General features: G+C 43.1%; 1 protein-coding gene across 1 annotated transcript in view; it reads left to right on the plus strand.

Moving 5' to 3' along the window:
- The window catches only part of wnt5a (wingless-type MMTV integration site family, member 5a), a 40,949-nt gene extending 28,360 nt beyond the window's left edge, over window positions 1-12,589 (plus strand). The window contains exons 4-5 of the mRNA XM_052481814.1: window positions 1,405-1,697; window positions 10,231-12,589. Coding sequence (XP_052337774.1) covers window positions 1,405-1,697; window positions 10,231-10,689 — 752 coding nt within the window. The 3' untranslated portion in view covers window positions 10,690-12,589. The remainder of the gene's footprint in view (window positions 1-1,404; window positions 1,698-10,230) is intronic.
- Window positions 12,590-16,071: the final 3,482 nt, after the last annotated feature.

Here is a 16,071-nt window from a genome sequence, read left to right on the forward strand (position 1 = left end):
TGGAGGATAGAGGTATGGTCACTGGGAGAGAGTCCTGGGAGAGAGAGAGGTAGATCTAGTCCTGGGAGAGAGAGAGGTAGTTCTAGTCCTGGGAGAGAGAGAGGTAGATCTAATCCTGGGAGAGAGAGAGGTAGATCTAGTCCTGGGGGAGAGAGAGGTAGATCTAGTCCTGGGAGAGAGAGAGGTAGATCTAGTCCTGGGAGAGAGAGAGAGGTAGATCTAGTCCTGGGAGAGAGAGAGAGGTAGATCTAGTCCTGGGAGAGAGAGAGAGGTAGATCTAGTCCTGGGAGAGAGAGAGGTAGATCTAGTTCTTGGAGAGAGAGAGAGAGGTAGATCTAGTCCTGGGAGAGAGAGAGGTAGATCTAGTCCTGGGAGATAGAGAGGTAGATCTAGTCCTGGGAGAGAGAGAGGTAAGATCTAGTCCTGGGAGAGAGAGAGGTAGATCTAGTCCTGGGAGAGAGAGAGGTAGATCTAGTCCTGGGAGAGAGAGAGAGGTAGATCTAGTCCTGGGAGAGAGAGAGAGGTAGATCTAGTCCTGGGAGAGAGAGGTAGATCGAGGGGACAGCTTGTCTGTCGACAGCTCTGCTATTAGGCCAATCTCCTACACCGGGTTTGAGGTTGTAGAAAACTAATAACCTTTTTCCCCCTTGGCCGACCCTGCCGCCGAGACTTCCCATCTGGACCAGATTCATTCACTACCTCTTACGCCCCCCTTCTCTCTTTCCCTCTCTCTCGTCCCTGCTCTCGCCTAGCCTGGTATGGTCATTACAATATGTTTCCTAGGGATTGAGGCCAGCAGGTATGTCTTTTTGTGTCCTTCTCCTAGATGAGCACTGAGACTGGTGCTTTAGATGGCTCTTCTCCCTCTCACCAGTACTGTATAAACTGTGGCTGTCTCTAATGGAAGGTTAACACTGCGTGTCAGAAAGATGTAGGCAGTGATGTGATGGAGCAAGTTTGCTCAGTTGGCATGTCACTCAGGGGAAATGACTGGTTTGAAACATTGCTTTGGTTTGGCAGCTGCCCCTGGAGGGTGCTCTGCTCTGATTGGTTAACTCCCAACAACTATCAATGTCCTGAAGGATTGAGGCAAAGCGGCAGGACCATTCTACTGTTGGAAGCCTGGTTAGATGAGCCCACTATATCCAGAAGTAAACGTGGTGTGATCGTTCTGCTCCATACTGTTGACTCATGTTAAAGCTCCATGAAGTGCTGTTTCTGGCCAGGCTGGACTCCACTACAATGACTCACAATGTGGACCTTTATTCGATGACTCGTCTCTTCTTCTTAGATTTTGACTCATCACTTCTAATTCCATCTATCACCAGGTCTGTCATATATTAATGTTGTGTCTGTGTCTGTGTCTGTGTCTGTGTCTGTGTCTATGTCTGTGTCTGTCCGCAGGAAGCAGAGAAACAGCGTTTACGTATGCCATCAGCGCGGCGGGGGTGGTCAATGCTGTGAGCAGGGCTTGCAGAGAGGGGGAGCTGTCGAGCTGTGGCTGCAGTCGTGCTGCACGTCCCAAAGACCTGCCTCGTGATTGGCTGTGGGGCGGCTGCGGGGACAACCTGAACTATGGCTACAGATTCTCTAAAGAGTTTGTTGACGCGCGGGAACGGGAGAAGAGCTATGCCAAGGGATCCTTTGAGAGTGCCCGGCTCATGATGAACCTACACAATAACGAGGCTGGACGGAGGGTGAGCAGGAATACGCTCTGTCACACACACCCTGACTAACTGAAACACTGTTCTGCATACTTATTCTAATGATACACACACCCTGACTAACTGAACCACTGTACTGCTACTGCATACTTATTCTAATGATACACACACCCTGACTAACTGAAGCACTGTACTGCTACTGCATACTTATTCTAATGATACACACACCCTGACTAACTGAAACACTGTACTGCTACTGCATACTTATTCTAATGATACACACACCCTGACTAACTGAAACACTGTACTGCATACTTATTCTAATGATACACACACCCTGACTAACTGAACCACTGTACTGCTACTGCATACTTATTCTAATGATACACACACCCTGACTAACTGAACCACTGTACTGCTACTGCATACTTATTCTAATGATACACACACCCTGACTAACTGAACCACTGTACTGCTACTGCATACTTATTCTAATGATACACACACCCTGACTAACTGAACCACTGTACTGCTACTGCATACTTATTCTAATGATACACACACCCTGACTAACTGAAACACTGTACTGCATACTTATTCTAATGATACACACACCCTGACTAACTGAAGCACTGTACTGCATACTTATTCCAATGATACACACACCCTGACTAACTGAACCACTGTACTGCTACTGCATACTTATTCTAATGATACACACACCCTGACTAACTGAACCACTGTACTGCTACTGCATACTTATTCTAATGATACACACACCCTGACTAACTGAACCACTGTACTGCATACTTATTCTAATGATACACACACCCTGACTAACTGAAACACTGTTCTGCATACTTATTCTAATGATACACACACCCTGACTAACTGAACCACTGTTCTGCTACTGCATACTTATTCTAATGATACACACACCCTGACTAACTGAAGCACTGAACTGCATACTTATTCTAATGATACACACACCCTGACTAACTGAACAACTGTTCTGCTACTGCATACTTATTCTAATGATACACACACCCTGACTAACTGAACCACTGTACTGCTACTACATACTTATTCTAATGATACACACACCCTGACTAACTGAACCACTGTTCTGCTACTGCATACTTATTCTAATGATACACACACCCTGACTAACTGAAGCACTGAACTGCATACTTATTCTAATGATACACACACCCTGACTAACTGAACCACTGTTCTGCTACTGCATACTTATTCTAATGATACACACACCCTGACTAACTGAACCACTGTTCTGCTACTGCATACTTATTCTAATGATACACACACCCTGACTAACTGAAGCACTGAACTGCATACTTATTCTAATGATACACACACCCTGACTAACTGAACAACTGTTCTGCTACTGCATACTTATTCTAATGATACACACACCCTGACTAACTGAAACACTGTTCTGCATACTTATTCTAATGATACACACACCCTGACTAACTGAAGCACTGTACTGCATACTTATTCTAATGATACACACACCCTGACTAACTGAACCACTGTACTGCATACTTATTCTAATGATACACACACCCTGACTAACTGAAGCACTGTACTGCATACTTATTCTAATGATACACACACCCTGACTAACTGAAGCACTGTACTGCATACTTATTCTAATGATACACACACCCTGACTAACTGAAGCACTGCACTGCTACTGCATACTTATTCTAATGATACACACACCCTGACTAACTGAAACACTGTACTGCTACTGCATACGTATTCTAATGATACACACACCCTGACTAACTGAACCACTGTACTGCTACTGCATACTTATTCTAATGATACACACACCCTGACTAACTGAACCACTGTACTGCTACTGCATACTTATTCTAATGATACACACACCCTGACTAACTGAATCACTGTACTGCTACTGCATACTTATTCTAATGATACACACACCCTGACTAACTGAAGCACTGTACTGCATACTTATTCTAATGATACACACACCCTGACTAACTGAACCACTGTACTGCATACTTATTCTAATGATACACACACCCTGACTAACTGAAGCACTGTACTGCATACTTATTCTAATGATACACACACCCTGACTAACTGAAGCACTGTACTGCTACTGCATACTTATTCTAATGATACACACACCCTGACTAACTGAAGCACTGTACTGCATACTTATTCTAATGATACACACACCCTGACTAACTGAAGCACTGTACTGCATACTTATTCTAATGATACACACACCCTGACTAACTGAAGCACTGTACTGCATACTTATTCTAATGATACACACACCCTGACTAACTGAACCACTGTACTGCTACTGCATACTTATTCTAATGATACACACACCCTGACTAACTGAAACACTGTTCTGCATACTTATTCTAATGATACACACACCCTGACTAACGGAAGCACTGTACTGCATACTTATTCTAATGATACACACACCCTGACTAACTGAAGCACTGTACTGCTACTGCATACTTATTCTAATGATACACACACCCTGACTAACTGAAACACTGTACTGCATACTTATTCTAATGATACACACACCCTGACTAACTGAACCACTGTACTGCTACTGCATACTTATTCTAATGATACACACACCCTGACTAACTGAACCACTGTACTGCTACTGCATACTTATTCTAATGATACACACACCCTGACTAACTGAACCACTGTACTGCTACTGCATACTTATTCTAATGATACACACACCCTGACTAACTGAAGCACTGTACTGCATACTTATTCCAATGATACACACACCCTGACTAACTTAACCACTGTACTGCTACTGCATACTTATTCTAATGATACACACACCCTGACTAACTGAAACACTGTACTGCTACTGCATACGTATTCTAATGATACACACACCCTGACTAACTGAACCACTGTACTGCTACTGCATACTTATTCTAATGATACACACACCTGACTAACTGAACCACTGTACTGCTACTACATACTTATTCTAATGATACACACACCCTGACTAACTGAAGCACTGTACTGCTACTGCATACTTATTCTAATGATACACACACCCTGACTAACTGAAGCACTGTACTGCATACTTATTCTAATGATACACACACCCTGACTAACTGAAACACTGTACTGCATACTTATTCTAATGATACACACACCCTGACTAACTGAACCACTGTACTGCATACTTATTCTAATGATACACACACCCTGACTAACTGAAGCACTGTACTGCTACTGCATACTTATTCTAATGATACACACACCTGACTAACTGAAGCACTGTACTGCATACTTATTCTAATGATACACACACCCTGACTAACTGAAGCACTGTACTGCATACTTATTCTAATGATACACACACCCTGACTAACTGAAGCACTGTACTGCATACTTATTCTAATGATACACACACCCTGACTAACTGAACCACTGTACTGCTACTGCATACTTATTCTAATGATACACACACCCTGACTAACTGAACCACTGTACTGCTACTGCATACTTATTCTAATGATACACACACCCTGACTAACTGAAACACTGTTCTGCATACTTATTCTAATGATACACACACCCTGACTAACAGAAGCACTGTACTGCATACTTATTCTAATGATACACACACCCTGACTAACTGAAGCACTGTACTGCTACTGCATACTTATTCTAATGATACACACACCCTGACTAACTGAAACACTGTACTGCATACTTATTCTAATGATACACACACCCTGACTAACTGAACCACTGTACTGCTACTGCATACTTATTCTAATGATACACACACCCTGACTAACTGAACCACTGTACTGCTACTGCATACTTATTCTAATGATACACACACCCTGACTAACTGAACCACTGTACTGCTACTGCATACTTATTCTAATGATACACACACCCTGACTAACTGAAGCACTGTACTGCATACTTATTCTAATGATACACACACCCTGACTAACTGAACCACTGTACTGCTACTGCATACTTATTCTAATGATACACACACCCTGACTAACTGAAACACTGTTCTGCATACTTATTCTAATGATACACACACCCTGACTAACTGAAACACTGTACTGCATACTTATTCTAATGATACACACACCCTGACTAACTGAAGCACTGTACTGCATACTTATTCTAATGATACACACACCCTGACTAACTGAAGCACTGTACTGCATACTTATTCTAATGATACACACACCCTGACTAACTGAAGCACTGTACTGCTACTGCATACTTATTCTAATGATACACACACCCTGACTAACTGAAGCACTGTACTGCATACTTATTCTAATGATACACACACCCTGACTAACTGAAGCACTGTACTGCATACTTATTCTAATGATACACACACCCTGACTAACTGAAGCACTGTACTGCATACTTATTCTAATGATACACACACCCTGACTAACTGAACCACTGTACTGCTACTGCATACTTATTCTAATGATACACACACCCTGACTAACTGAACCACTGTACTGCTACTGCATACTTATTCTAATGATACACACACCCTGACTAACTGAAACACTGTTCTGCATACTTATTCTAATGATACACACACCCTGACTAACAGAAGCACTGTACTGCATACTTATTCTAATGATACACACACCCTGACTAACTGAACCACTGTACTGCTACTGCATACTTATTCTAATGATACACACACCCTGACTAACTGAAACACTGTACTGCATACTTATTCTAATGATACACACACCCTGACTAACTGAACCACTGTACTGCTACTGCATACTTATTCTAATGATACACACACCCTGACTAACTGAACCACTGTACTGCTACTGCATACTTATTCTAATGATACACACACCCTGACTAACTGAACCACTGTACTGCTACTGCATACTTATTCTAATGATACACACACCCTGACTAACTGAAGCACTGTACTGCATACTTATTCCAATGATACACACACCCTGACTAACTTAACCACTGTACTGCTACTGCATACTTATTCTAATGATACACACACCCTGACTAACTGAAACACTGTTCTGCATACTTATTCTAATGATACACACACCCTGACTAACTGAAACACTGTACTGCATACTTATTCTAATGATACACACACCCTGACTAACTGAAACACTGTTCTGCATACTTATTCTAATGATACACACACCCTGACTAACTGAACCACTGTACTGCTACTGCATACTTATTCTAATGATACACACACCCTGACTAACTGAACCACTGTACTGCTACTGCATACTTATTCTAATGATACACACACCCTGACTAACTGAAACACTGTTCTGCATACTTATTCTAATGATACACACACCCTGACTAACTGAAGCACTGTACTGCATACTTATTCTAATGATACACACACCCTGACTAACTGAAGCACTGTACTGCTACTGCATACTTATTCTAATGATACACACACCCTGACTAACTGAAACACTGTACTGCATACTTATTCTAATGATACACACACCCTGACTAACTGAACCACTGTACTGCTACTGCATACTTATTCTAATGATACACACACCCTGACTAACTGAACCACTGTACTGCTACTGCATACTTATTCTAATGATACACACACCCTGACTAACTGAACCACTGTACTGCTACTGCATACTTATTCTAATGATACACACACCCTGACTAACTGAAGCACTGTACTGCATACTTATTCCAATGATACACACACCCTGACTAACTGAACCACTGTACTGCTACTGCATACTTATTCTAATGATACACACACCCTGACTAACTGAACCACTGTACTGCTACTGCATACTTATTCTAATGATACACACACCCTGACTAACTGAAGCACTGTACTGCATACTTATTCTAATGATACACACACCCTGACTAACTGAAGCACTGTACTGCATACTTATTCTAATGATACACACACCCTGACTAACTGAAGCACTGCACTGCTACTGCATACTTATTCTAATGATACACACACCCTGACTAACTGAAACACTGTACTGCATACTTATTCTAATGATACACACACCCTGACTAACTGAACCACTGTACTGCTACTGCATACTTATTCTAATGATACACACACCCTGACTAACTGAACCACTGTACTGCTACTGCATACTTATTCTAATGATACACACACCCTGACTAACTGAACCACTGTACTGCTACTGCATACTTATTCTAATGATACACACACCCTGACTAACTGAAGCACTGTACTGCATACTTATTCTAATGATACACACACCCTGACTAACTGAACCACTGTACTGCTACTGCATACTTATTCTAATGATACACACACCCTGACTAACTGAAGCACTGTACTGCATACTTATTCTAATGATACACACACCCTGACTAACTGAAGCACTGTACTGCATACTTATTCTAATGATACACACACCCTGACTAACTGAACCACTGTACTGCTACTGCATACTTATTCTAATGATACACACACCCTGACTAACTGAAGCACTGTACTGCATACTTATTCTAATGATACACACACCCTGACTAACTGAAACACTGTACTGCATACTTATTCTAATGATACACACACCCTGACTAACTGAACCACTGTACTGCTACTGCATACTTATTCTAATGATACACACACCCTGACTAACTGAACCACTGTACTGCTACTGCATACTTATTCTAATGATACACACACCCTGACTAACTGAACCACTGTACTGCTACTGCATACTTATTCTAATGATACACACACCCTGACTAACTGAAGCACTGTACTGCATACTTATTCTAATGATACACACACCCTGACTAACTGAACCACTGTACTGCTACTGCATACTTATTCTAATGATACACACACCCTGACTAACTGAACCACTGTACTGCTACTGCATACTTATTCTAATGATACACACACCCTGACTAACTGAACCACTGTACTGCATACTTATTCTAATGATACACACACCCTGACTAACTGAAACACTGTTCTGCATACTTATTCTAATGATACACACACCCTGACTAACTGAACCACTGTTCTGCTACTGCATACTTATTCTAATGATACACACACCCTGACTAACTGAAGCACTGAACTGCATACTTATTCTAATGATACACACACCCTGACTAACTGAACCACTGTTCTGCTACTGCATACTTATTCTAATGATACACACACCCTGACTAACTGAAACACTGTTCTGCATACTTATTCTAATGATACACACACCCTGACTAACTGAAACACTGTTCTGCATACTTATTCTAATGATACACACACCCTGACTAACTGAAACACTGTACTGCATACTTATTCTAATGATACACACACCCTGACTAACTGAAGCACTGTACTGCTACTGCATACTTATTCTAATGATACACACACCCTGACTAACTGAACCACTGTACTGCTACTGCATACTTATTCTAATGATACACACACCCTGACTAACTGAAGCACTGTACTGCATACTTATTCTAATGATACACACACCCTGACTAACTGAACCACTGTACTGCTACTGCATACTTATTCTAATGATACACACACCCTGACTAACTGAAGCACTGTACTGCTACTGCATACTTATTCTAATGATACACACACCCTGACTAACTGAAGCACTGTACTGCATACTTATTCTAATGATACACACACCCTGACTAACTGAAGCACTGTACTGCATACTTATTCTAATGATACACACACCCTGACTAACTGAACCACTGTACTGCTACTGCATACTTATTCTAATGATACACACACCCTGACTAACTGAAGCACTGTTCTGCATACTTATTCTAATGATACACACACCCTGACTAACTGAAGCACTGTACTGCATACTTATTCTAATGATACACACACCCTGACTAACTGAAGCACTGTACTGCATACTTATTCTAATGATACACACACTCAAAGGAGGAAAACAAGTCCATCTCCACCTACTTCAGCTGTCCTGAAGTTGATTCCTAATGACAGTAGTGAGGGAAGGGAAGACAGAGGGGAGAGAGAGATAATCCAGGTCAATCCGATGGGGCGTAGGACCGTATCACTTGATCATCTGTGTAACAGCTCTGCCTCTCCTCTGAAGCCTGTCTTTTGATCTGTGTGAGATGGTGTCATGACGGCTCGCGGAGCTCTTCCTGTGGTTCATTCCTCAAAGGAAACAGCTCGCCAGAACGCGTTTTTTTCACATCTCTTCTGACTGGTAGTAATGAGCGGACAGGGTTCTGTTCTGCTGACAGTGTGGGCCATAGAGGGCATCATGTACTTCTCCCTAATGACATAACGTCTGTGAAGATCTGATGCATGATACATTCACACACACAGTAAAGCACGTGTACAGTATTGACAGTTTGACATTTTTAGATGAAACTTGTTCTCTGCTTTCTGTTAGTCCTGTGTAGTCTCTCTAGTTGGTGATAATAATCAGTCTGTCCTGTCCCCCTCTCTCTACCTCTCCTTCTCTCCTCTCAGACTGTGTCGGACCTGGCCCATGTCTCCTGTAAGTGCCATGGTGTGTCGGGCTCCTGCAGTCTGAAAACGTGCTGGCTGCAGCTGGCAGACTTCCGCAAGGTGGGCGAGACCCTGAAGGAGAAGTACGACAGCGCAGCCTCCATGAAGCTCAACTTGCGTGGCAAACTGGTGCAGCGGGACAGCAAGTTCAACCCCCCCACCAGCCACGACCTGGTCTACATCGAGTCCAGCCCAGACTACTGTCTGTCCAATCAGAGCACAGGCTCCCTGGGTACTGTAGGCAGGCTGTGCAATAAGACCTCGGAGGGCATGGATGGCTGTGAGCTGATGTGCTGTGGCCGGGGCTATGACCAGTACAAGGCCCAGATTGTGGAGCGATGCCACTGCAAGTTCCACTGGTGCTGCTATGTCAAGTGCAAGCGCTGCACCAAAACCGTGGACCAGTTCGTCTGCAAGTGAGGAGGAGGAGGAGGAGGAGGAGGATGGGAAGAGTGTGTGTTCGTGCAAGTGTGCATGCGTGTGTGTATCCAGAGAGGCGGAACGAAGGAGGCGAAGAGAGGAAGAAAGAAAAAGAAAAAACTATATAAATTATATTTATAGAGTTAAACAATTATACCGTTGCAGAAGACTGATCTTTTCCATGTAATAGTTCCAAAACATGTTATGTTCTGAAACCGAAAATACAGTGAAATATTTATTTTCTGAGATTATTTTTGCCCGATCATCCAAAGCTAATTTTTAATTAATCCCAAGGCCTGGAGATCAGCAGTCATTATTTTTTAAAACTTTCAATATGACCTATAACAAGGTTATATGACCTATAACAAGGTTATATACAAGCCCCAATAGGTGGCTCCCCACAGGTGATTTTATTTGCCCCCCTTTCTGAGCAAAACAAAAGGCAAATTATAATTTTCATTGTTGAATTTAAGACTGTAAAATCACTGGGTAATCAGCGCAAAGTTATTTTTAATTTAGGAAATCTATTCCCAAGTATTCCGACGCATAAATAGAGAGAAATGTGATTATATTCCAATGTAATCAGGGTACTGCCAAGTACTGTATCTTTTTTGGATTCTTGCGGTCAATTTGCAGTGTACAAATGATTTATAACTGTGTCTGCCCCCTCGACCATCCGCTCAAGGAGAAATCGTCCACGGCTGAATGTAATTGGGGACCACAGTCCTATAGCTTATATTTGACTAGTCCATTGGGTCACCATGACTGCGAAACGGGAGCTTCTCTCATGTTTCATAACACTAGATGAGTTAAATGTTGTGGTTGATGGAGAACGCTGAATGCCCACAGTCTTAGCTGTTGAATCTGGTGCTGCCTGTAAGAGGGGAATGTTTACTTCCATATTTATGTCACTATAGGGTGGTTAGACCTAAATCAAACCTCCATTGAACATGGTTAAATCTGTCTCTATAGGTAGTCATTGGCCCCATCCTAAACCCGAACCCTAGTCCCTTATGTTGCCTCTGTCTAAACCAAACAAGGGCCTAGGAAAGTGGGAATGATTTGGGTTGGGGTTAGTTCCATCCTGTAATGTATCCCACACGGCCTAGATCTTCCCAGGTGCCCCAGCCAGTCCTCCCAAACACATTCAGCATATGCACTTTGACCCCGAGGCCTTACCCCGACTGTATGATTTGTTTGTTTTGAGCTACAGTGTCTGTAATATACCATATTATAGTCTACTTTCTCCATATTAAAACCCATATCCACTTAACATATAACATGCTACTTTCATGGTTTAAATATACAGTATATGGGCAATGTTGTGGTCATGATGGTGAAATCCCACATGTTCTATATGGTATATAGTAGGTCTAACCAACCAATCACTTATTAAATTGTATGTATTTATTTTCTTTTATCCAAATCTCTTAAGCTTCCAGATAGCGCTGTGGGTTTTTCCTATTTCAATAAATCCATTTAAATCCTACACTTTGTTACATACAATATTTTCAGGTTACTTATCATTTGTTTTCACATTTTTAAGGAAATGTCACAGATTTAATTTGGTTCCGTGGCATTGTTTTTGTAAAGGGAATTGCCCTTTGTTCTGAAACACCTGCTCATTGTGTTACCCCTGTCCAAGACTTCACAGACGGTTCTAGCCTTTGCTTGTTGCCACAAACTTGTTAATATCCCTCAGCTCCTCCCCACTAGCCCTGTGATCATCTTCATTAGAACATTGTTCCTATATGTTATCAATCCAAACTGTATATTTATTCACTTCGCAATTAATTGAGATTTGCAAAACATATTTCTTATAGCTGTTATTTTGTTTGTTTATTTTTTAAATTGGATCGATGTGCTACTTTGTTTCAATAAATATTCTACGTAAACCTGCTGAACAGTCGTAACTTTCAATACAGATCTACTCCGGTGCAGTAAACCTGCTGAACAGTCGTAACTTTCAATACAGATCTACTCCGGTGCAGTAAACCTGCTGAACAGTCGTAACTTTCAATACAGATCTACTCCGGTGCAGTAAACCTGCTGAACAGTCGTAACTTTCAATACAGATCTACTCCGGTGCAGTATAGTTAAATTCAGCTCCACATTTGAAACTAAATTTGTATTTAAAACGTTTGAAACCTTGTCTATATTTCCCTCTACCCTGGGGCTTGGCGAGAAATCGACTGTTATTGTGTGTACAGAATTAATGTAGGGAAGATTTGTCTATTTGTATATTATTTTATTATGAACTATGAGTTGTCTACTTTTGACGTAGTACGAGACATTTTATTCTAAAAGTTAATAATATGATCAAATCAAACATGTCATTAAATAAACACATCTGGAACCTTCATTAGGAGTTTGATTCCTGGAATCCCTCAGTTAACTCCTGTCAGAGGCAGTAGTAGCTGAGAGAGAGTTATGGATAGGAGGAAGGCAGTAGGAGCTGAGAGAGAGAGTTATGGAGAGGAGGAAGGCAGTAGGAGCTGAGAGAGAGTTATGGAGAGGAGGAAGGCAGTAGGAGCTGAGAGAGAGAGTTATGGAGAGGAGGAAGGCAGTAGGAGCTGAGAGAGAGTTATGGAGAGGAGGAAGGCAGTAGGAGCTGAGAGAGAGAGTTATGGAGAGGAGGAAGGCAGTAGGAGCTGAGAGAGAGTTATGGATAGGAGGAAGGCAGTAGGAGCTGAGAGAGAGAGTTATGGAGAGGAGGAAGGCAGTAGGAGCTGAGAGAGAGAGTTATGGAGAGGAGGAAGGCAGTAGGAGCTGAGAGAGAGAGTTATGGAGAGGAGAAAGGCAGTAGGAGCTGAGAGAGAGTTATGGAGAGGAGAAAGGCAGTAGGAGCTGAGAGAGAGTTATGGAGAGGAGAAAGGCAGTAGGAGCTGAGAGAGAGAGTTATGGAGAAGAGAAAGGCAGTAGGAGCTGAGAGAGAGAGTTATGGAGAGGAGAAAGGCAGTAGGAGCTGAGAGAGAGAGTTATGGAGAGGAGAAAGGCAGTAGGAGCTGAGAGAGAGAGTTATGGAGAGGAGGAAGGCAGTAGGAGCTGAGAGAGAGAGTTATGGAGAGGAGAAAGGCAGTAGGAGCTGAGAGAGAGTTATGGAGAGGAGAAAGGCAGTAGGAGCTGAGAGAGAGTTATGGAGAGGAGAAAGGCAGTAGGAGCTGAGAGAGAGAGTTATGGAGAAGAGAAAGGCAGTAGGAGCTGAGAGAGAGAGTTATGGAGAGGAGAAAGGCAGTAGGAGCTGAGAGAGAGAGTTATGGAGAGGAGAAAGGCAGTAGGAGCTGAGAGAGAGAGTTATGGAGAGGAGAAAGGCAGTAGGAGCTGAGAGAGAGTTATGGAGAGGAGAAAGGCAGTAGGAGCTGAGAGAGAGTTATGGAGAGGAGGAAGGCAGTAGGAGCTGAGAGAGAGTTATGGAGAGGAGGAAGGCAGTAGGAGCTGAGAGAGAGAGTTATGGAGAGGAGAAAGGCAGTAGGAGCTGAGAGAGAGTTATGGAGAGGAGGAAGGCAGTAGGAGCTGAGAGAGAGTTATTGAGAGGAGAAAGGCAGTAGGAGCTGAGAGAGAGTTATGGAGAGGAGAAAGGCAGTAGGAGCTGAGAGAGCGTTATGGAGAGGAGAAAGGCAGTAGGAGCTGAGAGAGAGTTATGGAGAGGAGAAAGGCAGTAGGAGCTGAGAGAGAGTTATGGAGAGGAGGAAGGCAGTAGGAGCTGAGAGAGAGAGTTATGGAGAGGAGGAAGGCAGTAGGAGCTGAGAGAGAGAGTTATGGAGAGGAGGAAGGCAGTAGGAGCTGAGAGAGAGTTATGGAGAGGAGAAAGGCAGTAGGAGCTGAGAGAGCATTATGGAGAGGAGAAATGCAGTAGGAGCTGAGAGAGAGTTATTGAGAGGAGAAAGGCAGTAGGAGCTGAGAGAGCGTTATGGAGAGGAGAAAGGCAGTAGGAGTTGAGAGAGAGTTATGGAGAGGAGGAAGGCAGTAGGAGATGAGAGAGAGAGTTATGGAGAAGAGAAAGGCAGTAGGAGTTGAGAGAGCAGGGGAGGGCAGGCAGAAGAGTTGTCTGTCAGTGACCCATAGAGTCCAATAGCATCATAGATCTGTCCATGGAGGACCAGGGGCCAGGGAGGGGTCAGTCTGAAAGGGAGATACATGCCTGGGCTATTGAGACTGGGCCGGGTGGGAATGATGAAGAGGATAGCGCGTGCTTTACAGGGATTTGAAGCAGTTGAACTAGTGCCATTATAATGTTAACAGCCCTGACACTAACTAATATTTACACTGGTAAAATGATTGAATTTAGGATCGGATCACGTGTGTGTGTGTGTGTGTGTGTGTGTGTGTGTGTGTGTGTGTGTGTGTGTGTGTGTGTGTGTGTGTGTGTGTGTGTGTGTGTGTGTGTGTGTGTGTGTGTGTGTGTGGCACTGGCAGAATGTGTTACGGCATGTTTTCATTTCTGATTGGTGTCATAAAGGCCAACGAGACAGGGAGGGAGGGAATCAGGAAGGGAGTGAAAGAGTGTTACTGTAAGGAGAGGCTGAGGCCAAATTGAATTTTTCCATCTTTGACCCCCTTTCAACAGCATGGTTTCTATATGAAATCAGACTTAAACTCTGGACTCCTTATGCATGACAGCCAGATAACAGCAACCACAGCAAGGCTCTTGACTAGGAGCACACACACACACACACACACACACACACACACACACACACACACACACACACACACACACACACACACACACACACACACACACACACACACACACACACACACACACACACACACACACACACACACACACACACACGGTCCTTCTGTAGCTCAGTTGGTAGAGCATGGCGCTTGTAACGCCAGGGTAGTGGGTTCGATTCCCGGGACCACCCATACGTAGAATGTATGCACACATGACTGTAAGTCGCTTTGGATAAAAGCGTCTGCTAAATGGCATATATTATATTATTATTATATTATTATTATATTACACACACACACACAAGCACACACACACACACACAGGTGCATAGTGGATAGACACACTCATGATCCCCACAAGTGTACAGCTGCCCAAAAGCCCAATATACTCAGACATACACACCTGGGGTCTCTAGTCAGTCTGTAGGACTCCAGTAGATCTCTAGTCAGTCTGTAGGACTCCAGTGGTCTCTAGTCAGTTTGTAGGACTCTAGTGGTCTCTAGTCAGTCTGTAGGACTCCAGTGGTCTCTAGTCAGTCTGTAGGACTCCAGTGGTCTCTAGTCAGTCTGTAGGACTCCAGTGGTCTCTAGTCAGTCTGTAGGACTCCAGTGGTCTCTAGTCAGTCTGTAGGACTCCAGTGGTCTCTAGTCAGTCTGTCGGACTCCAGTGGTCTCTAGTCAGTCTGTAGGACTCCAGTG

The sequence above is a fragment of the Oncorhynchus keta genome, chromosome 27 (genome assembly GCF_023373465.1).
Source record: "Oncorhynchus keta strain PuntledgeMale-10-30-2019 chromosome 27, Oket_V2, whole genome shotgun sequence".
In the NCBI taxonomy this organism is placed as follows: domain Eukaryota; kingdom Metazoa; phylum Chordata; class Actinopteri; order Salmoniformes; family Salmonidae; genus Oncorhynchus; species Oncorhynchus keta.